We start from the raw sequence: 26318 nt of genomic DNA on the forward strand, positions 1-26318 counted from the left end.
AAAAACAGTTAAAGTAATTAAATCGATCGCCTACATATAAATTGGGTCGAAACGTACCGTAAAAGTCAAGTAAGTAGTTAACTTAGGCCGATGTTGAGGTCTAAGACATGCCCGCTTACAAACAAAGATTTTACACTGTACCTTAGTGTCAAGAGACTCGTGTCTAACTAAGCGTTCGCGACTTTTTACTATTGATACATTATACAAAGATAGACGAGAAAGGGGAAATGTAATAGAAACGTACAACATTATTTCTGATTATAATAATGCGCATTGTGTATGAATACTTTCAAAGAGAACAAACATCTCCGAGGGCATAACCCTAGAAAACACTGTAACATATGTGAAAGGCATTGCCTTACTGTATTATTTACAAAGGAGAATGCCTCTTTGGAATGAACCTGAAAATGTTGTCTTGCCCACAAACAATAATTCCTGCTATTGTTCACTGAATAATTATTAAAAAAATACCCAGTTATTATCTATAGTCTTCCAAAACTCATTGTTCGAGATGATTCCTACTTAAACTTCCTTGACCGTAGTGCATTTGACGTTAAACTTAGAACAATCACGTTCACTTGAAAAGTTTTCATTCGTCCTTGAGTCTTAAGTTGGAACCGGTTTGAAGAACGTCTCTCGCAATTCTTGTTTCAAATAGTTGACATAGGCAACTTGAAGGTTTTCTCGTTCTCAACAATTTTTAAAATAGTTCATATTATTAATTTTCTGACACCCCAGTCCACAATATTATTTACACGGCATTGTGACATAGCATGGTTTTTGTTTACTCAACAACAGTTCGAGAAATGTACTTGTTATTGGGTTATGTTGTTATGGGTCTAACCCATACCCCATAACGGGTCTTGAATCACTAATATTATAAACGATCAGTTTGGACATTCATCATATTTCAGGACATTTTATGTTCAATATACCGCTTCCAGTTACAATGTTAAATAATTAGCATGGTCAGATGGCTCACCGAATGTTAAATGATACCGCCGCCCCTGGACACTATTCTTGAAGGACCCTAAGTCAAATTGGTTCGAAATTACTTCAGTGGAATTACTAAAAATTCGGCGAAAATATTTGTAATCGTATGTATGGCATTCCTGAACATTCTGGGCATTCTAGTTAAATTCACAGGCCTTTGATGGATGTAGGCATCTGTTTCCATTACACGGTTAATTGAAGACAATATGTCTGTCTCGACTCGGATGCTGTCAAATTGTGGTAATACACGTTTATTGAATTAAAGGTATTAATCAAACGGAATTTTTTTCTTTTTAGAAAAAATTAACTTCATTAAAGTAACATATCAAAATGCACTGAAAATATTTAAATAAATTGTATGTTTTTTAGACTCATATAAAAAATTGGATTAATTATATCATACAGCAATACAGTGAGGAAATGCTGCCAGCATTAAGGGTACGCTGGCACACGTACCAAACTTTAGATTTTGTTCCTTATTAATCCATTTTTAATTATTATTACTATGTAGGTAAATACTATTATTATTTAGTTTAAATACAAGGGAATTACAATATAAAGAATACGGTGTTCTCATGAGTTAATCTGTGATTTCCAATTACTACAATTTAATAACGGGATCACGTTTGCCAAGTCCGAGCCCAAAGTGACACAAGCGCATCGTAATATATGTAACATTTTAATTAACATTGAAGTTCGTGGAACGCTCTCAAATATTTCATTTAAAGTGAAATTGCAATCGGCTAGCATTTGATTAAATACTGGAACTGTAAACATGTAACATTTTAATATACGTTCACTACAAATAGATACAAAATGAATTTTTAAATTAACATTTTCATTTCGAAAAAGAACAAACAGCTTAGATTTTTTTACATTTCATTTTTTTCTTGGTATCCTATATAGCTACGTTCAGTACCGTCGATCGTAACCTCTTCACAGATAAAGGCCTTCCCCAGTACATTCCAACTATCCCTGTCCATGGCTTTCAATCTTCATACAGCTTCTATTTCTACTATTCACCTTTTAAAAAACAATTAAGGCTTTTAAATTAAATTTCCATTAAAAATGATGTACTAGATATACAAACCTGAAGTCCCAGATGTCTGGAGTATAAGAGTGCGCTATTGCCTATAAAGGAAAACAATAAACACTCATACAGAAATCTGAACCGTAAAACCTTATTGCCCCATTGTAGGTAATAAATTAATTTAAAAACTGATACTGATGAAACTAACTCCGATGGAGATCATTATTATTACTGTGCTAAATCCAAAAATGCCACTTAAGTCTATTTTAATCCATCACAACCGAAATCAAGTGTATTTAGTGTTATAGCTATTCTTAAAATATTTTATTGAATTATTCATACTGTATACTGGCCCATGTTGATTGTAAGGTCATGGTCGTCTATCTGTGGGGCATAACAACCTCTTATCTAACATATGGAAACAAAAGGGAGTGGGTAAAAGTGGAGTCTGATAGAGGCTTTTATGTAGCACACTGGCAACATTGGGTTATGATTTTAAAACGATTTCGATAGATACTATTCACATACTCTATAATAATAATTATTTTTTTATTAAAGCAGATAATCACATGTCCTTATGGTTATAATTGTGTTAGTTACAATATAATACAATTAAACAATATTTTTAATTTTATTAACCTACAAAGTAATAATTAAAAATTATTTATTATAAAGGAAATCAAAACAAATTCAAAAAAGACGCGTCCATGTGGCAGTGTACCGTTATCGTAAAATAAGTCCCGTACGTATTATAAAAAAAATCTAATCAACATAAGTACGTAAGTTACTCAAAAATGAGTCATTTAACGATAGTTAGCTGTCAATTAATCTACTGTTTTATTGAACCTGACGAAGTTGACAGAGCTAGTCAAATCAAACTTTTGTTTTAAAAGTAAATTAAACGGCATTACCTAACAATCACTAAAAATGTATTCCTTACTAGGGTTGCCTGGAAGATATCGATTAATAGCGGTAAAGCCGGCCCTAGAATCCCTTATCATTTTTTTATTTATAATGTTATTTGTTTTTCTATAAAAGAAATGAAGTGTAATTAATATAATGTAATAATAAATAGAACAATAGCTTAAGGAAATAATGAAAACACAGAAATAATAATAAATGTCAAAACAAAGCTATATAACACCTGCATAGCCCCAGTCTTAACATACGGCTGTAAGACATGGGCACTCACTAAAGTGTAAAGCTGAAAACATGAAACATGCTCACAGACAGAATCAAACAGAATCAAATATAAAATCATAAGAGTCAAAACTAGAATACGATTGAAATGGAAATGGGCTGGTCATATGATAAGAGGTATAGAAAAGTGGAACAAAAAGATCATATATTGGTACCCACGGAATAAGAGTAAAAAGTTAAAATTATGTAAAATCCTGTCTGAATGGAGGCTTATATTATTATTATTATTATAATCCCGGCACGTAGCCAAGCTAGATTTTTTTGCAGTCTTGAATTGCGTTGCGAATTGTTATGATGGATATATTCACACGAGAAAGAAATAGGCGTTAGACGAAACAACGTGTCAGGCGCAGAAGACTGGTTTTATCTACAAAGAAAAATTAATAATCTCAAGACAAGATCCACAAAGGGTTGTTGCGACTAGATCAATATACTATAAATCTGTGAAAGCTTAACTTAAATGACATTACATTAATAACTTCTACTATGTATATACTTGGTTGACATAGTCATATGAACAGTGAAGTTTAGATGGACCAATACATATTAATTAAATATGTATCCATCTAAACTTCCTGCATGGTCTAATAGTTGCATCTTACAAGTATCTTGTAAAATAAAAGAATTGGTAACGTACACATACATATTATTTAATTAATTAAAACCAGTGTTAGACTGTATTTTGGCAGATCTCATTGCTTATAATGAAAGAACTGGCTTTCATTTTACGTTCGCAAGTAAACAAAAAGCATCCTACGTGAAAATATTATGTATTCTTGCTGACTATGACTCGTTGCTTCGAGTGCTTAGCAGCACGGAATGTAATTGTAATTGAGTAAGCATTATTTAATATATAACTGGCCACAAATACTGTTACATAAAAACTTTTCTTTTTTTCAACATTTTTTATTATTTATATTTTGGAACACGTATATTATTTTGAAAACTTCTTTAGATTATGCGTTCACAAATTCTTTCTTCTCCATCGGCAAATTACTGTATGTTCGTATATCGTGCTATCAACAGAAACAACACTTCGTCTGTCGAAGACCATAGCGGCCGTGTGCTGTTAGAACTACAAAGGCTGTAAATGCTGTTAAAGCCAAAATTCGTTGAAACTCCATTAGGAAGCAAAAATTCTTTTTGCGCGAAATAAAGATTCACGCTAGAAATCTATTGCGTATTATAAAACAAGACCATAAGTTCGGTGCTGTGGATGTGTGCATGTCCTGTATATCTACGACATGCCTTAAATCAATCTTTACAATAAAAGAGAGTGGATCGATACGCAGGTGAAAAGCAAAGAAATATCCTTTTAACCCATGAAAAAAATTCACAATTGAAGAACACTACAATAAGCAAAATAATAAAGTATACGCTCACAGTTCTAAACAAGCCGCTGAAGTAGTAGGTACAACGTGATAATCATCCTGCGTCAGTGACGGAGAGCGTGTCTTTACAGAGTTACACAACTACATTTTTGTGAAAAAGGAGTACGAACTCCAGCCAAAGTGTAACATGATACAGTCTTGGATCATGTGGTAAACCCTCTTAGCAATACTCTTTTTAAAAATATACAGTCGAAATTCTAGCAGAATTCTGCGCCTGGTCGCAAGGCACAAAGCACCCCACCCTGGATTGAAACCAACGTTCCGGACTTTATAAGAGTTGAAGACTTTATAAGAAACAACACGGCGTCATTAAGTCTCTTAAAAAATCTTTGGAGCAATCAATGGGGCCGGACGCGCAAAGCTTATCGTAGATGGCGCTGCCGTAGATGCAACCCTTTGTCACTACTTGTCAAAGTGTTTACGTTGTTTTCTGCTTTGTTTTCATCGTTTCTAGTTACTTTTCTAAAAACCTCGGCCTTTCTAACTTGACTCTGGACAATTTTACGCATTTGGAATACTGTTCTCTGGACTCTGAACTGCTACGTGCTATGGATATTGTTTTACCTTTGGAACGACGATTTTGGCTTCTGAACCCGGATAAACGTGCACGATGTATGCTACTTGGCGATTACCAGAGCGTGGTGCCTCCTTACGAGGCAAAAAAGTGGACCTGGTTGAAAGGTTAGAAATGTATGACAAACACTGTAACTTAGCTCAGCCTGACCCTGATACTGAAGAAATTTCAATGGAAATACCACCTACCACAACCTTCAAAGATGTGAACAGTAATACTGTACTACCTCCACTCAGTACTACATTGATCAGGCAGTATCTTAATTTCACAACAAAGAAATTGGACCAGGCTCTTCATCTGTATGAATCCAGATTTTTGACTGTGGTCATCATCATCATCATCAGATCATCTTGGACTGAAGACAGTTGCTACATTAAATTAAATTATTTTCTAAGACTGTGGAGCAGCTTGAAATTGATTCAGACACAACTTCTACCTCATGCGATACAATTTCTTCCTGTTTCCTGTAGCGGTAAAATATTTTCATTACTTCCTTGAGATGTAGATGGGTTGTCTTCTTGAAATAAGCTCTTTTTGCTGTTTCTCATGCCCAGACAATCTTCTCTTTCCTTTGCTGTCTCTGATAATGGTTTTGGATGATTCCATGGAAACAGAGTTGGTACAGCATCCTTTTTAAGATGACCATTTTGATGTTGAAGTCCTGATAAGTGCAAAACATAAATACGGTAAGTAAGTATAATTGTGATGATACTGAATATATAATGCACGTATTCTATTTATCAAAATACACTACCTGTATCTCGACTACAGCCCAGATAGTCACTTTCCAAAAAAAATTTTCGACATAACCTCGAAGTATTTGATGGAATAAATTTTTGGCGTCGGATTGCCTTTAGCCACAGTTTACGTATTTTTATATCTCTAGAAAATTTATGGTTTCCCATTTCCGAACATTTGGGTACACTGCAACGCGGCATTGTTGAGAAAAAGAATTTTTTTGCACGGTTTCCATATGCTTTATGCTTTGTTATGGCTACAAACTACGACAGCGCCGCTTTGACAGTTGCCTTCCCCATTGCGAAATTTCTCTTGGAAACAGTGATTAAATCTCTAATCTATGGAGATTCGTGGCCAAACAGATTAAAGGAGTATATAAAAGCCTAAGGTGGCCATTTTGAATAGAATATTGTTTTATTTATTGCTGAGACTTTAAAAAATATGTAGGTAAATTTTAATAATATTATATTACTGCATTAAGAAATGTATGTTTTTGTGTAACATAACTTATGGCTGGACCAGGTAGTAGTAGTGTGTAGTATGTAGTCAATTACAAGAACTACAAGGGGAAGAAGGAAAATAGTGTGTCCTACAAAATGTAGATAATAATGAAGATATAGAAGAGTTAGCAGGAAGGGAATAGAGAAAGACAGCCACGGATCAAATCGAAAAGGAAAAGCCTTTACCCGTGAAGTGGTTCCGAATGGCACAGAAGGAAGTTAGGTTATAGAGTAACAAGAAATGTATATAACAAATGTAAACTGTTTATTAACATTTGTAAAGATTGGATATAAACGGACTTTCTAATTTATTTTTGTAGTGTGCACTCAGTTTCTGCACTTAGACGCCCACCATTGTGCGGAAAGTCCTGGCTAATTAGGCCAGGCTAGAAAATCCAGAAATCGCAGGCTTCACTTAGCGACCTCAATGCTTCGAGGATTTCTGTTCGTTTGCATTATTGAATAACTTTCCAATCATTTGCTGGTGCAATTACACACACAGCACAAAATATTGGGTTTGGGATATGAAATTAATTGCTCTGACAATGTCAAAGTTAAAAATCATTTATTCATATAGGTAACACAATGTACAATTCTGAACGTCAAAAAAAGAAATTTACATTAAATGCTTCTAATTTTACATTTACTGCCAGTTCTCAAATCGAGGGCGAAAACTGGCAAAAAACTCTCCGCCACTCTTTTTAATCACCATATTTTTATTTACAACGTTTGTAAGGAGCTGCAACCATTACACCATGTTCCACATGACATCTTAATTAATAAATAATAATAAAATAAATTAAAAACAAAGATTGGCAAAGGTCCTCTATAAGCAGGAGGCATGATGGCACTTACATTCTCGTGGGAACAACATGCAAATACATAGTCGAAATAACTAACATCACCGCATACACGAATTCAAGTCCGACCAGTCACCACGAGTAGCACCCGTTCACGAGTATATAAACTATATAACTAAAGTGTGACCTCAATAGCCGATTGTGGCATAGTAAAAATATTGAAACAACACCACTAAGCTTCAATTCCCAATTACACTCTATCACAAATATTGCCTTTGGGCTAGTTTCTACTTCAAGTAATTGTTTAAGAATTTCACAAATATTGTTTTGACGTATATACAAACTTATCTTGGCAGCTTTTGTTCTTTACCTTTATGAATAGCTTTGACCTGCGGGTACGTCTCCGTGATTCTAAATTCAAATATATTATTCTACATATCTTTTCATGAAGTTCCATTAGCCAGGACAATTGTTCAAAGCCCGCTGATTACCTATGTTTAATCCATATCTATTTTTGCATCTACGACCTCCTTCACCGTTCGAGTAAGTAATTACGCAAAATCCATTGGCGGAAAAGGAACTTAATACCCAAGGGTCGTAATTAATTCCCGCTTAAACAATAGACAATAACAACACATTTCTGTATCGCCTTTCCTTTCAAATCTATGAAAAACATCATTATATTTACAGTACTTAAGGAAGCTTTACCAGATCACCGAATAGTTAACAATTTTGTTCTTTACAGTACATTGGGACCATGGACGTGCCACGACCAACAAGCCGTGTGGAAATTGTTGCTGCAATGCGCAGAGTTCGTGTAAGTATACATCTAATATATTACACTGAAATTGAAAATATAATATTAGACTCGCAATTTAAAAATGTACAAGGATATTATGAACGAGTGGGTGGATAATTGTGAAAATTCTAGGATTTATGAACGACAAAATTGAATAATAAATTGTTTAGAGGTTTATTGTATAATTTTGAGTCACGGAGCAAACAACAAATATAAATGATTGATTATAGTTTTGTAAACTATAAGTCAAGGGCGCTAACAATTAAATTGTTTCCTTAATTATATGTTATTAAATTGTAACGTTGATCGAAAAACGTTGTCTCAAATGGCTTCTAATACGATTAGTCTTAAAGAGATTACGGGATGGTATGTTATAAACTTTAGGAATATACGCAACTTGTTCCATACGTAAACTGTAGAGCACTTAGAGATTAGTAGTCAGAAGCGCAGTCGAGTCAAGCTCAAGCAACAACCCATTACATATAGATAAATTGTATAGTCAGTACTTCAAAATCGACGTTCAAACAATAAAATACTTCTTGTCCAGTAGAGAAGCATTTATTTCAAGGACTGTAACATTTTTTATCGAATTGTATTTTATTATAGAAAATGTTACAAATAAAATGATAGCCAGTTTCAGTTTAATTTGTATATCGGCGTCACGTATTCTAGAGATGCTTCTGGCCAATAACAATCAATAGTTCTTAAATTATTCATTCACACCTCGATGGTGTCATTCCTCAAGAATTTATTCTATTACGTTTTAGAGACACCTATAATTTGCGTTAACAAAGTTACTCCAACTGGTGATGATATATACAACTACTCGACCATAGCCATTGGGGCGTTTGGACCGGCAGTAGTTAGACTGGTCGACGATCCGCCCTTTAAGGTGGAGGTAGACCTTCCAAGGTGTACCATTTACACCTTACTTCGCAATGTCTTATAATAGATTGCTAGTAATCCTGTTATCCAACTGATGGGAATTAAATGATATCGTTATTATTTAGTGCAGAACCTAATCATAATGGGTTTCCTTAGAAGTTTTTTGTCACACAGCGGAACGCGGCCTAAAAATTATCTTTCTTCTGAATAAAATTTAAATTATGATGTTATAATTGTAGTTTAGTACGAAAAAAGTTTTTTCATAATTTAAAATTTCAAAATAAAGCTAAACGTTTTATTAGTTTCGTGGTTTAATGAAAATTTCTTTGAAAACTTCGCTAGTTGCGAAATACCAAACGGAAAACAGTTTATACTCTGTGCACTTTTATAAAGTCTCGAAATGTTCTCAGTAATATATTGTTATTATTTGCATAATGTAAGCTTACGAAGTTCGCTTCAAATACGTTGTTAGCGAAGAAATATAAAAACATATATGGAAATAGTAGTAATAACTTGTTTTTTATGTACAAACGTGTAATTTTCTGCGTCAAAATAATTTTTACTCGGTCTTCAAAACAAGAGTTGACTTTTTAAGGTCTTGTCAGGTCGTGGTTTCTTATCCCATCGGGGTTCAATGGAACTTTCGTTCTATGCCCACGTAACACTGGCATGTCAAAATATTAAGGGTATAGAAGATAAAGAAACATTGACAAACTTATACAATCTGTGGCCTCTGTTGATGTATTCATCACATATTGCAAAATATGTTTTAATTATAGAATATTTCAATAATAATACCAATTCATTTGTTAGGTTACATGTTTCTTTATGTAATTTATGTTTATGGCATTAAATTACTTTTATGACTTCTAACAGACAGCGCACAGATAACATTCAAATATGGCAGTTGACAGCTGAGTTCCGTTTATCCGTGTTCTGTTCACATAAGTATGATTCCATTTCCGAATGACAAAAAAAACCATGTCATGAGCTACATTGCATGTATTCTTAATTTTATAAACTTTACTCTTCCGTTTCAGTATGAATTCAAAGCACGAGGCATGAAGAAACGTAAAGTGACCGTAGATGTGTCGACAGACGGTGTGCGAGTAACAACCCGGAGTAAAATCACCAAAGGAAAGGTACGTAAAATTAATCAATGTGTTGAATTATCAAACCAAAATATCCGTTAGGTGTTCAATAAATAGCAAAAATACATTTACATTGGTAAGGAAAAATCAGGCTCCGTCTGGCTGTAATAAAAAAATATAAAATACGGTTTATTTTGAAAAATAGAAATCATTTTAAAAAAATAGAAGTCTGCGATAAAATATATTTTCTCTGGTAATTGAAGAGTTGAGAGCAACTCGTTCATGCTCCTTCATATTCTACGGTTGCGCGTTGGTGTGCTGAATTCCAACGAGGAAGAACTGAAATTAACGGCGGCCCCCGCTCGAGACGCTCTGTATCTGTAGTGACTGAAAAAATTAACAAAAAAGTTAGCCAGTAGTTTGCCGCAGTAGTACACGATTTTTAAGCAAACAGGAAGACTTTTTTAATAAGGAATTTTAGCTTTAGAAAAAATATATACAAAGTGTATAAACCTGATGGTTTAGACGTTGAAAATAAAATAACATGAATATCTAAAAATATTCATATAGGTAATTTGGAGTGTATTTATAAAAATGCGTTAAATAATGATCGGACGAGAATTGGTAAAACACTCCGTCACTCGCATGCCAACCATATGGAAGTACTAAATTATAACAATGAAATACAAAATACAAATGTTTAGCTCTATCAACAGTAAATATTTTAAATACAAGTTAAGTTATTCGTACGTAATTAGTAGTATTTCTGTCTGTAAAATAAAATTAATTAATTAATGTAAAATTTATAATATATAAATCCACTTTTTTGGAATGTAAATTTTATTTTCAAAGTTGGAGAATTAGAAAATACACAAAGGCAAGGAACGGGAAGAAATGTTTTCTAAACTTTTTAACCGCCTAATATATAATTACGATTATTAGAAATACTTATAAAGTTCATTTTAAATTAAAAATCTATTTATAATATTAATATAGTGTTCGGAAAATTTTGTGATATTCCTAAATCGATTGTCATCCATCGATGTCATCGAAGTGGAGTATTTTTACAGGTACTGCGCTAAAAGCTTTCTCGTTTCAAACTGTCAAAACTGAATCTGTTTTTATGCGATTACGTGATATTTTCTTTAAAATGTTTTCTGTATTTATTATAATAAGTATGAACTGTTGTGTCCGGCTGGCAATGCATTTGTGAGCCTTCAGGCAATGTGAGTGTCCATGGGCGGGAGTATCACTTAACATCAGGTGATATTCCTACCCGTATACCTCCTATTATGTAAATAATGTGAGTGTACTAGTGTACACAAGTAAGAAGTGAAATTTCTTTAAGACCTTATTTTTCGAAAAATTATCTTCTATATGCAACTTTACAGAAAAAGGTTAATTAAGGTTAAGTTTGATGAAGTTTAACAGAATGATTTATTATCATACACATAAATACAAATAATACAATTATTTCATTTTACCTTCTTTATACCACTTAGATTATTACAGAATTTCATTAATTCAGACTTATTCAAAATTATTACCGTTATTATTCTATATTACTCATTGTTTATTCATTTTTTATTAATGGCTTCGAATCTCTTCAACCGTGGTAGGGACAAGAAAACGTGTAACGGAAAAATGTGACGCGTAACTGAAAAATGTAACGGTAATTTTTTTTCCAACGCCGATAAAGAATTTTCACTTAAAAAAAGCAACCTATTAAGAAATCTACATAAAACTGTCATATTAAAACTTGATATCAAACTTTAACAGATTAACATGACTAAATTAAATTGCATTGTATGAGCTTAAATAAGCAATTGTATTTTTAAACAATTCCTTTATCTTGGACTACAATGTACGTAACCGCGCTCGTGGTTTAGTTAGTAAACGCGGTAAATCGAAGATTAATTTCTGATCAGTTAGCGCATTATAAGTACTTGACAAAATATTAAAAGATAATGAATATAAGTAGGCCCCTGGTAGAAGTACCAGCTCTGGGCTTTTCTTATCGATTATCGCAATAAAGCGAGGAAATGCTGATAGCATTATAGGTACACTGCCACAGAGACCAAAATATTAAAATTTGTTTAATATTCTATTTATGTATATTACATTATTATTATTAGGTACTGTGTATATATTGTAAATTATTAAGTTAGTCTAAATGTTTATAATTTATTTGGGTCATCATCTAGTTATAGGTCATTATAGGTAAGAAGGGAGGCAGCTGTACGTGGCTATACCCCGAATATATTGGAACAGGCAGGGTATAAACAAAGGATCTCAGGGTTAGAACCCTAAAACTATGAAAAAAGACGACTTTATTATCCTCATCTAATTGTAAATTTATCTTCCAAATTATAAAATAGTTAAAACCTAGGTAATACGAAGTACTCCAATTACGGTAGAATTTAACTAACTATGAAATGCTTGCAAAGATATGTATGAGTTCGTTAAGTTTCAAAACCGCGCATAGTTTACACTTTGTCTGAGAGAATTTGTTAAAACTGTTTGTACCAGCAATTCTGCCTGGTTTATCGTTTCGAATATAAAGAATGGTGAATATATGATATAATAAGTCTCGCTATATCGATCATCGCTCATATCCACCTTTAATAATGGCATAAGTTTATATCATTTACTAATGGTACATACGTATTTTCTTAACACACAAATTAATAATAAAATAATTAAAAAGAAAATTAAATATAATATATATATAATTGCTAGAAAATTCTATAGTTTTCTAGCAATTATTGTGATGTAGTAATAATTGATAATAATTTGTTCCTCGAATCAAAACAAAAGATACACACTTAAAATTTTATACAGAAATATTTATTTTCAAGGAGCTCTTACAGGCGTCCAACTGGCACTATCTAGATTAAGCAATTTTTCTGAAAATCTTCCCCACCAATTTCTTTAAGATAGTCAGCCCAGCATGCGAGAGTCCTACTTCTCTTTCTATTCCCCGGTGGTCATTTCCTCTTCGTTACTGTGTTCATCCATCTCCATAATTCATGCCAGTGGTGTGGCCCACCCATTTCCACTTTATATTTTGCAATGGGATAGTGGATATTGAAACGTAGTATAAAGTTATATTCATTCTGGTTTTGTCACATGACACGTATTTTCGTACATCGTAATTTTTTGTCTCAGATGAGACGTATAATGAACTATACCACACAGGTGTAGCTGTTGTAAACAGTTATTTTAATTTTAAATTTAATGCATTATATAATTTGTATTACAAAATACTTGGCGATTATAAGAAGCGGCGGGGAGTTTCTTGCCAGTTCGTATTAATCTGGTGCCCTCCCAAATCTAAGAGCTAAAATGGACTCCGGGACCACACAGAAGGCTGTTCGCCTGAATATAAACGATTAATAACACAGATCTGGGCCTTCTTTGTCTTTATTATATCTTGATCATAAAAACCTCTAGCTTTACAATAAATATACTAGATGGCGCTAGTATTTACACACAAATATATTTAAACGTAAGTATTTAATACTTTTACAAACTTATGATTAAACAACTCTTCGTAGATTCCCAACGACGTGTAAGTAGTTTAGATCGTAGTTAAGTTGTTTTGTCCTCGCAAAGTTTTCGCTTAGGAAATTTAATATTTCGTATTAAGTTAAAGCACAAAGGAAGGTAAGCTTTCGTGATCGAATCGGAAATGACAAATGTGCATTCGAAAAACCTAACGGATTTGTATGAATCACGTTCGATTGGAAATACGGCTTCGTTTGCTCATTGTAGTACCAACGCCCATGGTCTCGGTTCAGTTATAACCCTACAAATGTAAAGATTTATCTTTTGCATATTTGAATATAGAACTGTGGCGTTATGGTCGTGTTTTCGGTCAGTTATCTCTTCGGATTCATTATACTCTGGTACTAGTTATTTTAATTTAATACAAATACAAATTAGATGCTGTGAAAAATAAATTTTAGTGACATAAAAAAGTGTTATAAAAATGGTTAAATAAAAAATATATTATTTAATTTATATAGCATACGTAGCAACTAGTATCCGAAACTTACAACAAAAAGAGCAATATACTTTTTCGTCGGAAATTACGTACATGAAATTATGTATTATGACAAAGATTATATTTACATAATTGTTACAGAGTCCCGGAAAACTGTTTGGACGCAAGACCACAAAATGCAGTGAAACAATCGAAATAATGCACCACCCTATATATCGCATATTCTACGTGTCTCACGACAGTTCCGATTTAAAGATTTTCTCATACATTGCCAGAGATGGCGCCACTAACGTTTTCAAGTGCAGTGTCTTCAAGAGCAACAAGAAGGTCAGTAAACTCCTTTGTTCTTATTCCGTAATCAATTGTTAAATTTCCTTTTAATTATTTTTACACTATAGCATAAAAACAAGTGCTACTTCGATGATTTTGATGACCCGTATCACCCTCACGAGTAAGGCAATCACGGCATGCCTGATTTTTACTAGAAAATCTCAAACTCGTAAACGGACGTAAAAGTTTTATGTTATACCTCTCCATTAATGGAATTTGCTTTGAAATCTGCATAAAGTTCTTATCAACAATAGGAAAAGGTTAATTTACAGTAACAATAAATCTCTGTAATATAAACGGAAGCTCAAAGCGTTCGTATCTAATTAAATGTAATTTGAGCACCATACATAAGCTATCGAAAATGTTATGCTCATTCTACAAGTAGGTGCAATATATCACTATATTTACTCAATACTATGTCTTATACAGGAACTTTGTAGCGAGTACAAAGAGCAGCTTTGCTATGAAAATTGTAGCAGGCGGAATCATTAATTGGTCTCTTGTGAAAGGCGTCTGGTTTTATTATAGAGATAAATATGATTCGCTAGAATCGTCCTCACCACTCCGTCATGTATTTTTGGGTAATTCAAAGCTTGTACGCCTAAATCGAGAAACACTAGACATACCCATTCCTCAATATTAGAACATTATAAATTTGAGAAATAAAAAGCTGTCATATGTTTCGATAGTCTGTGCAGTGTCTCTCGTTATAAGGACTGTTCTCAAATTTAGTTATTTTTTCGAAAAACAATATGAAGTAAATTAAATTGTTTATTATATAAATCACTTGAAGATACATACGTTTGCATTAGTACTAAGTAAATAAGAACTGCACTGCTTGCGCAACGTCTTCGCTCCCGTGTGTTACTATCAACATCTTATCTTATGAGTATTTGATGCCCGAAGAAATCCACGCAAGTCTCCTAATATTATCATTCCAGTAGTTTATGTGAGTATAACGACAGTTTTTAGTGCTGTTGCTTATCCCCCATCTCCCCAGGGCGTCTGTGCTAACGGCGTTAGAAAATAAAAATACGAACAACAAACTATACTGGAGTGTCACCATGTACTAGAGGCTACCTTACAATGGATTTCTCGGCAATGATTGACGCGCTTGCCAAGAGAAGATCCGGAGCCCGTATCCGCTCCTTCCTTTGCCCTTCTAGAAACTAAACAGCCCAAAATGGTGCTGCAGTAAACCCACCAGTGACGTAGCGACTTCTAAGCCTTACAAGAATTCATCTCAAAAGAATGATAGTGCCAATAACGGGCCCATTTAGATACTAAGCATCTCTTTGACCTTGGCGCGAAATTCTTGTGTAGAAACTGTTTCAGCGCAGAGTAATCACAGTTATCCACACCTTGTCCTGGAAAGCGTAGCTATGGTTTCCCAACGAATAGATACCCTCAGAGCATTGATGCCTGCGAGGTGCCCAGGAGCTCTGAGCTTCTATATGAATCTAGGCTGGGTTAATTAGACAGGACTTGACGCACGACGTGCGGGAACTGAGTCCAAATTACACTATACTGAATCCCCCATCGAATCAACTAACTTCCTAGTGCACTGCACACCGTCGAAGTTCATCTACATCAATAAAAACCGTTCATGTTCTTTTTGTTTCGGGTAATTAGTTATTGTTCGCTTTAGTAAGTCGAGCTGATTTATGCCGTACGCTGTGCAACACTGTTCAGCACACTGGTGAAATTGTACCTTTAGGTCTTACGTTTTCGGCACACGTGGATTGAACAATTGATTTACATTGCACTTTGATATTAATACTCCATACATTATCTTAACCGCAGTAGAATGAGGTCATACTAGTCAATGCATTGTGTACTAACATTCTTTGTACGCAACATACCAGTTATAAACTTATTGTGTCAGCCGTAAATTAGTTTCTTTGTAAACTGTTTTATTTGTGTAATGAATTTGATTTATTTTTGTTTTAACTCTGTTAACGTCTTTGTCAAACGGTTTACGCCTGAAAAATGCTTTAATTTTTTTTATGGAAATAGTTTTTCGTTAGTTGAATAAAAACTAATCATAAAATTTAATATTCAGTTAGTATGTAAGCAATATAGGGACAATTTTTATAGTTACATTCATAAGTGCGCCAGAACCAGAACCAGAAATAATAACATTTACTTGGAATTAGATTAAGATTGGTCACATATGTGGTCGGTGTGTTGGTCGTATGTATAGTATATATAGTAGTATATATATGTACACCCACTAAATATAGGTTCTTATAACAGTATTATTGTGTAAAATTATTATAATAAAGGGTAAGTTCCATTTAAAAATAGTCCTTAACCTTCATCCCTTTGTCGCTAATTCTCTTTCAATATGTCCCACGGGTAATTTAAATTTATTGTGGCATTTAGTAAGGGATATTGGGAATTATATATAGATTTTAATGGAAGTAGAAAGGTCATAACATTTCGAGTAGTTCTTCAAAATTTGACTTAACTTTTGTATAAAATGTTTGCTGGAAAACGTTATAACGCTCTATCATAGGATTCAAATAATTTAATGGTCTTTAGTCCTATGTTTGTATGTGTGTGTTTTTTTTTTCTATAAAACGATCGAACGGAATTTCAATATACTAATTATTTCTTGCAAAAATACGTTGAAATTTGAAATTTCGATGATACAGATAATTTATAAAAAAAACGCGCTATAACCTTTTTAGGTCTGGGTCTCAAATTTCTGTATTTGTTTCATGGTCATTTGTTAATCAAGTAGGCAAGTAGGTGAAGTTTTTCGAAGTATATTAAGCGATAAAGTCTATTCATCACCACGACACATGCAATTATGCTTCATCAGCTAGAAATGGCAGGTCACCCAAATTGAGGCTTATTTGAGTGCAAATTGCGAGCACTCACGTTGACGTACGGATTGATGTTCTCTAGATGTCATTTGTCAAGTTGGTCAAGTTGTGGTAAGCTTTAGTTAGGACTCATAGTGAGATTTATAAACGGAACTAAGGCTTCCGTGTGTCAAAATCCAATATCTTTTTGACATACCGGAGTCACACTTAGCGCGCTTCTAGTTTCTGAATCTTACACTAAGTTTGGCGGTTCTATCGAGAATTATTGTTATACTACACAAGTATGTATGCTGACAGTCCATACTTAGGTTTCGAATTCAAGTCTCTCATAATGGCTTCAACACGACCAGGATATCGTGAGATCTGGTGCTACATAGACGTACTTCTCCGAGGCACATATAGGTAAATGGTTATAAAACGGACCATTAGATACGCATTAGCGTAGTGTTGGCTTAGCAGCTTCACCGTGCGACTCTCGTTTAACATTCGCTCGAACGGTGAAGGATAACATCGTAAGGAAACCGGCTTGCCATAGACCCAAAATGTCGACGTCGACTTGCCTATTATATTAACAAATGATCATGAAACAGATACAGAAATCTGAGGCCCAGACCTAAAAAGGTTGTAGCGCCAACTTATTCGTATGATTTAACGTTATTACGAGATAAATCCTATGATATTATTTGAAATTTTGCTTAAAAATATATTAGTATTCGTTAAATGTCACACATAATTCCGTGGGTTTCAAACGAAATTCTGAACCAGATCTGATCTAAATATAACTATTTTCAAACCAAGCTGCATCGATGCTAGACGCTGATATTCAATTTATTCAATACTATTTGAATTCTTATAACTTGAAGACAAAAGTAGTGTTGAAGTTATACACAGAAATTTACAGTACAGAAAAATAGATGTAGATATTTAGTTGTTTTTGGGTTATTAACAATAAAATGGTATATTACACAATCTTTAAAATAAAATTGCGGTATATTTGTGTACATTTATAAGGAAGACCTAATCCTACCGCTCGTATCTCTTGCTTTGTAAGCGACTTTAATGTGAACTTCTAATCCTACATTTTATAGGAATTAAGGAGGAGGGAAAAAATACAATTCGAAGTGTGATTGTGTATTCAGATGGATAGTTTTCAAAAAAAAATAACTGAAAACTCATATAAAAATCTCTCGCATCGCTGCGTCGTGATTATTCGCTTGTAAATCTGTTGGTGGGAGATGCTTTATTAAACTTTATCGATGAATGAGACGGTTTTAGATTAAAAACTTCGAACCTTCAAAATATAACAATTATATAATAATTTCGAATGTACATTATTCGATCCTGTGCCTCTCAACACTGAGGTCGTGTTTTCGAATCACGGTTGTGTTACAATATTGTTTTCTTTATAAATGCGCATTTAACATTCGCTGTCGAAGTGTGTGTACAGATGGTACTTCTAGGTCTATTAGAAAAAAATAGAGATATAAAAGGTGGGTTATTTTAATGGTGTCTAATAGATATGACATTTCTACTTGCCTAAAGGAAATTAGCAGTCACTCGGTGTCAGTCCCGTTCAGAGATTCTCTTTGTCTTGTTGAAGATGCCATAATACATTTTCTTGAATTCTCCGTAATGTTCGCTGGTTTCAGGTAACACGTAGCTCAAGATTTTAAACAAAGATTTATAAGGTAAGATGCGATTTTAGTTTGGTATAAAATAAAAATAAAACAACTTAATATTAATCGAGGTAAATTAAAACAATTTTAACTTTCAATATATTTTGTGTCGTTAATGTCCAAGAAGGCGTTTCTCAGGATTTTTTAAAGACACCTCTACGCCCATAACTTGCGAATTGGTAGTGAATTTAAATTGAGAATCAATTAAGATCTTTTCTTTTGACATTCATAAGTGTGCTTGTTTACCTATATGAATAAACTTATTTTGAGTTTGTGTTCTTTAGAATCTATTATTCTAAATAATTTTCACTCTATCAAAATCATTATAATAAACTTGTGAGGTATAATTTGATTTATGTTTGTTAGTTTCGAAGTATCGTGTAAAACAAAATAGTCGGCTAGTAAAATTAGTGGCGGAGAGATTTTTATTATTTCTTCTCCTTCGTATCTGTTGGTTTCATGTTCATAAGTTTACATCACAAAGACATTCAAATCATAAAGACAATAGAGGTGTTAACATAAAATATCGTATCCGCAAAATACAATAATTTAATTAAACTACATATATAGTTGTAAGTTGTCTTTATTAATAATCTTTTGGTCCTCTTAATATGGTACCTGTGTTAAAATTTTAATAGTTATAAAAATGTCTACTATACTAAAACCATTTAAGCAAAAAAAAACAATTAAAATTATGTCAGTGGCCTATCTATATAGTTAAACCGTTGTTCTTTGCCGAATAAAAATAGAAGCTTTTTGTGATATCGCGATCCCAAAGATTATGCGTTGTAGTGAAGTTTGTGAGCTACATTTATTTTGAATAATATTCTCAGATAAGATAACGGGGTACGGCACTTGGCATTTGTGTGAAGTGTGTGTGAACAGTGAATAGAGAAACTCTTACGTTTTATTCATTATGTTATCCTTTAAATACCAGCGTAATTCACTATCTAGGAACTACATTACAAGTTTAAGATAAAAATATTGTCACCAAAAAAGTGGACTACATTCAGACATAATAGACCGACTTAGGGCCCCCATCAGAAAGCATTTGTAAAGATTCGTTCCTAGTTCTCCGATGGCGTATAATGTATCATTCGAATATGACATATAACATGAGCAGTGCTCTTAAATATAAAATTATGAAGCGGACTTTAGTTATTATTCAGTAAAATTTTCGAACAAAATTATGCGCACGTTGAAATTTTAGCAGTTCCTCTCAGTATTAGCTTAGGTATGCACTGGAGACACAACCTCGAAGTATGCATGTCATGTTAGCATAAAGAAAACACAAATACAAATCTGTACAATGATTGACTATATTTATACGAACTGTATCATTATGTTCTAAATCTATTTAGGTGTATAAACATTTAGAAAAACACTCATATCTATATGGTATGTGTTGAAAGTTTATAAAGTTTAATCATTAAACAAACATGTCTTTACGCTTTACGAATAAAAACAGTAATAAATAGCATAATTTAATGCGTGTTTCAGAGCACAGTTAAATGTAGACTATACCACTGATAAATGACTCTTCGGGCACTCTTTAAACAAGATATATGTTTGTTTGATTACCTTCTGTTACCATGTTAAACATATTCGTGCTGCCAATGTCTATGTCATGTTCACTCAGAGTGTAATTTCGGAGGTGGGACTAGCGTGTTTATTTGTGGTGGTAGCGACGCGCGACGCACGCAGTCCACGCGCTCGGCCGCGAGTTCAGTTGTTTAGTGAGAATTAGTACGGAATAACGCGTTACCCACCGAGCGAGGCTCGGAACGTGGATAATAAATCATATGTGCTAAATATCATGTCTAACAACGAGAAACGGAGGAATGATCTCCTGAAAAACCTACCTTCCGAAGTTCTTCTTAAAGCGCGGAGCACACTTTTGTCCTTGGGCACTCTCAAATCTAAAGACCGACAGAAGAAGCAAGATGTTAAAAAGAAGAGTGAGAAACTCAAAAGTAGCAGATCTGAACCAGAGTTCAGTGATATGAGAAAAGTGAAACACAGAAGTCGTATAGATGAACCTCCAAGGGAATACGGAGCCAGGCCACGACCATTATCCGTTGGAGCAACCAAGCGGTATGAGGATGATGTAAATTACCATTCAGGAAGTGTGCCCAAGGATCCAACTCCTTTACACCGAAGGTACGATTCTTCAGACGAAATGTACTGCATCCAATCTCGGCTTGTTTTACCTCCAATAGACCGCCTTCAGGACTTTCAGATGCATGAAGCTAGCGAGAGGCCCAGAAAGAAACTTTCGTTTCGCGAGCCTGAAATTGTGAGCACTGGTAGTGCGACCCTCGGCCGTTCCACTAAATTAATGGGTGTTAACAGTTTGACGCGACGAAACAGGGCATCGAGAAGGAATGAGCATGCCAGTGTCGACGGAATCGATTCAGATTTAGAGGTAAGCGTTGCTTCTAAAAAAATTGTTACTACAATGTTATACTGTTGGCAACACTGTGAGGTATTTTTATAGTCACCCTTGTATTTTACGAATGCGTTTCAGGTATTGTGCAGGTAATTTTCTGACGTTATACAGGTGTGAAATTACGTCTAGTATCTATCAAATATTTTATGCCGCAAATAGAGCATGTTGTTATACGAGTTCATTGGAACTAATAAATCGGATCTCGTGGCAATTAGAACATTATTATTAGAAATCACATTATTTAATTTTTTCTTAATCAAAAACAGAGAAACGCGTTGAATGTACAGTGAACTTTTTAAATTAGTATTACTTTGTAATTTATTATAATTAGAAACTTGAACAAAAATCTTAAATTCAAACAAGTTTAATGTATTGAAGCAATATTGAGCTTTACACAATAACATAAGTAATAAATTTAATTGTACAGAAGAATGGTTCATAGCAACAATTAACGGATCAAAGTTTATTAATTGTTTTCGCTTCGTTGGGCCAAGCTTTTATTTCCTTTTAAGTACATATATTGAAAATACTATGTCTTCGATTGCTCTACATATTTAATACAATTTTACATAACACCTTTCTAGTGTTGTACAGAATTTGTGGTGAACGCTACTGTTATAGGAATGTTTATATACAAGGTGTCTTAAAAGAAAGTTCATATTTAGTTGTTCGATTTTAAAAAAAGTTAGTCGTGTATTAAAAAAGTGTTTATTCGTTATTAAAGTACAGATTTTAGGAATTTATTACTTAAACATAATAAAGCCCAAGTGTAGACCATCGCGTTCGCGGCACTAATTTAATCTTACAATAAAATTACTTGTGACGGCTTGACAGGTGGACTCAGTGGTGGCTGCCATTTCGTGACGGATATTTTCTTTCAAGTGCGCCAGAGAAGTCAGCTTATTGGTGTAGACTTTAGATTTGAGATAACTCTATAAGAAAAATTCCAAAGGGGTTAAATCAGGATGGAGTGGAGACCAATTTGCCTGAGAAAATTTCAAGAACTCGTGGCAGAGACTTGTGTTCTTTGGTTATAGCCAGGAAAGCTTTCAAGTTCAGTCACCAAGAAGTCGTCTAACATTTTCACATGACGCTCTGAATTGATTGTAAACTTTCTTTTGAGACACCTGTTATATACAAGATTCGTATAATTAGGTTTGATATGTTTTAAATAATCAATCAACTGAATCATTATTACGTTGTTTTTACTCATCCCTTATTTGTTTTCACGCACTGGTAAAATATTTCCTTTGCGAACAGTTTTTTATTATTTGTACAAGAGTGAATAGAAATACTGATTTATTCTTGAGCTGATACGTAGTAGTCAATGCAAATGTGATACTGTTACTATAACACAATAACGATAAGAGCACTGTGCTGGTACTGCAAGAGTACCGTGTGTTTTAAAATAATCATACCTAAAAGATATTGAATGTCTTTTGACTTTGGACAGATTTCCTCCTTAAGATAAAATTTAAATGACGTATATTTTTTTCCGGTCTAAATAATTCGAAATATTATTGCATTAATGTCAACAAGTCGAAGCTAAATGAGAATTATAGGACTTGTTTTGAGTGTCGAGACGAAAACACCCGCAATTCATGGAATTGATCTTTGATTAAGAAATATTAACGGTCCGAATTTCAGCAACAGATACGCAGGTATTATGGCACAGTAAATTTTATTTCTTTGCAATTTATATTTTAATTATTGTCTTGTTTCTGTAGGAGAATACCTAAATCTTACTTATTATACTATTCTAAGGTTAGGTTAGGTTAATGTTATTAATTATAGTTACTTGTTGTCAACAAACAAGGTATAAAAAATACATTTCAAAAATGAAACTGGTTTGTTTATAAAATCAATATAAAAACCGAGTGGATGAAACTGACACTTGTATTTGTATTCGTGAATGTTAATTTACAAATTGAATCAAGAATTGCAGATTCAAATTGAAAACGATTTTTTAAAATAAAAAATCTAATTTTAAACTAATAAATTTTGAGAAAAGAAAAGGTTGAATCTCTGTTGGACCCATCAGATCAAATGGAAGAAAAAGGGTCACCTTTCTAAACAAAAATATGATCTAAATCTGCTTGTACAAAATTGTTGTCGAGAAATCGTGCAACTTAAAAATGTTATAAAATAATTATTAGTTATTCAAGTCGACTAAACACCGTAAACCAAACGTCAGAGTATTTCAAAATATTTCATAAGTGTGATGAGCTCTTATTGTCGAATATTTATTATGATTGTGAGCGAGAAACTGACGTATCGCGGAAGTTTTGAACGTATTTAGGGACTGGCTAAATTTAACCGCAAAAAATAGATCAATTTTATTTATTTGGATTGCACACAATTTATGTATTTGTTTTATTTGTTTCTCTTTGATTATTCAATATTTTTAGCTCAGAGTGTTTCTTTTAATGTTCTGTTCTTGCACAGCCTACCTCTAGGTCTAATTAATTACTACACTATGTACCCACTTTTCCAAACCAATTTGACTTAGGGTAATTCTTTAAAGGACACTCGCGAGCTCTTTGGTATTGAGAGTGACAATGGGCGACGGTATCATTTAACTTCAGGTGAGCCTCGTGCCCATTCTTTAAATAAAACTAATTCTTCTTAGTCTTCATCACCGAAGTTTGTGCCTGTCTTGAAAAGTCCTAACGGATATGTCGCTGCGTTACGTATATTTGCCGCCACCACACCACTACCCTCCGCTTGTCTTGTGCTTTAGGAATATGTGACCCATAATTGTCTTAATTTCTTAATCAGCCCAAGGGTTAGGCGAATGACCCCGACTTCTCCTTCCCTATTCATCATTACCATCACTATTCCCTACCAGTTCCACTTTTTCGAGACTATTCGGTACTCTCCAGGCAATATCGCCAGAGTGGCTAAACCGCTTATAAATTTATAGTCGACAGTCTTGAGATCTGGTGATGGTCGTATTCATTATTCTTGCAGTCCATAGCAAATGCCAAAATTTGGACGAGTCTGCTCTTGGTAGTTTTTGACACGATTCTGTTTTGCCATATTCTGGTTAGTTTACTCGTTGCAGCTGCAGCCATCTCTTCTCCTATGGATCCTCATCACCGATAACTACTAGGGCATACTAATTCTCCGCGTTGACTAAAAACGATGATTGTTACTACAAACATTAGGCAACCATAGAACATTTATAATACATTGAATAAAATTGATAAAATCAATATCATGATGAATTGCAATTTGTATCTAACCAAGTTATAAAAACCCGAAGACAATTGTCAATGTTCGCGAATTTTCATCGTATGTACTGCGCTTTAATGTTACGTTGTACCGTCTAAATTTGGAAATATTGTGATTTAATCTATATATTATGTAGGTGATATAGAGTCCGTTTCACGACAATCAGCATCAAGGCGATCCAGCGATACTTCAATCGTCGCATTTATTTAGAATGTTTCGAAACTGTGAGAAACGTTCATACATCTAATACTTATGGTCTGGATCAACGTAAGTGGGAATGAGATAAACATATTTGCTATCTGCCATTGTATATTAGTATTTCTCTGAAATCGAAGGGTTTGGCTGAAATTTGCTGAATTTTACGTCACTGCATTTCGGTTACATCGCCCATTTGTTTGTTCACGAACATGTATTTATTTATTGGTCTGCTTACAGGAGTAACTCGCGAATATAACAACTAGTATACATATATGTATAGCATCATATATTATTAAGTATAAAGAGAACTAAAATATGAAAAAGTAATCACGCTTGTTCGATTAACAATATCAAAATAAGTATTTTTATATTATTGTCTTTTGTTAACATGGCTTTTACACAAAAAGAAAACACTTTTTAAACAGATTGAAGCTATATATTATTATTATAAACTTATAATTATTTACATAATTTTAAATTTTAAATTTTCCGACGTTTCGACCGACTAGTCACCGTGACCACGCACGCTGTAAAGCACGCGAAGCAATAATAGATAGCTTCAATCCGTTTAAATATTGTTTTCTTTATGTGTAAAAGCCATGTTAACAAAAGACAATAATATAAAAAATACTTTAACATAATAGTTTAATATTATAAGCTTAGAAGAATACAACAAAACTGCTACAAGGATATGGTGCAAAGTATTTTGTTAAAGTATAGTCATTCAGATACATTTACCTTCGAAGAGGACATTGCCAGAGGATCGGGCGATTGTTATTACTAGTTTAAGCTTAAAAGCTGCACTTTTGAACAATTATTTTGTGTTCTGACTCAACGATTCTTAAACTAGTACATCTATAGCCACGTCTGCCTCTTACTAAGACTACTTATTTATAATTTATTGCCCTTTATTTGGGCTTCAGAGTGCTGCATGTTTAATTGTGTTTTAACCCAACGAATATTAAACTAGTACATCTATAGCCACGTCTGCCTCCAACTGAGACTATTTATTTATAATTTATTGCCATTTATTTGGGTTTCAGATTGCTGTATGTTTAATTTGTATGGGATGTGACTGTAAAGATACATTTGAATGATCAGCCTAACTGATAGTCAACGATTTTTCGCATTAGATATGCCAGTCTCTACAGTACAACAATAAAAATTATCATCAATTGTAGTTAATTTACGAATTGTATCGCTCTTTTTACTTTTTCAATTGTAAATAGCATTTCCAAGAAACATTGGTAGAATTGAAACGTTATGAATTCGTATAATGAGCAAAAGCAACTGAAATTTATTATTCATTGAACTTGTGAAATTTGGCGATAAATTCAGTTTTAATTATGATAAACGACGTTCCTTTGATAATTGCCGTATTTAATTACTCGTTAATAGACAATTAGGTGGTTTTAAATAAAAATCTAGCTTAATACTAGTCCCTGCGAAATTCTTTTCGTCTAAGTATGGTTTTTTACTTAGCCCACCTTTTTTAGTAGCTACATACCAACATATGGAACATTTTGCTATGCTTCCCAAAAACTTTTCGCATTTCTGGAATGAAACCTAAGTAAATAAAAATACATTTTCCTC

The 26318-nt window shown here is 33.5% G+C and overlaps 1 protein-coding gene across 4 annotated transcripts in view; it reads left to right on the forward strand.

Annotated features, from left to right (window-relative positions):
- LOC123718646 (carboxyl-terminal PDZ ligand of neuronal nitric oxide synthase protein) overlaps window positions 1-26318 on the forward strand; it is a 141454-nt gene that overhangs the window by 67024 nt on the left and 48112 nt on the right. For 2 of the 4 annotated variants that reach the window (XM_045675335.1, XM_045675333.1), the window contains exons 3-5: window positions 7972-8043; window positions 9951-10052; window positions 14149-14334. In XM_045675335.1, the coding sequence (XP_045531291.1) occupies window positions 7972-8043; window positions 9951-10052; window positions 14149-14334 (360 nt within the window). Of the gene's footprint in view, window positions 1-7971; window positions 8044-9950; window positions 10053-14148; window positions 14335-20587; window positions 21270-26318 lie in introns of those variants that run through there. The other 2 variants (XM_045675334.1, XM_045675332.1) reach the window with 1 other exon arrangement.

This window comes from Pieris brassicae, chromosome Z (assembly GCF_905147105.1).
Source record: "Pieris brassicae chromosome Z, ilPieBrab1.1, whole genome shotgun sequence".
In the NCBI taxonomy this organism is placed as follows: Eukaryota; Metazoa; Arthropoda; class Insecta; order Lepidoptera; family Pieridae; genus Pieris; species Pieris brassicae.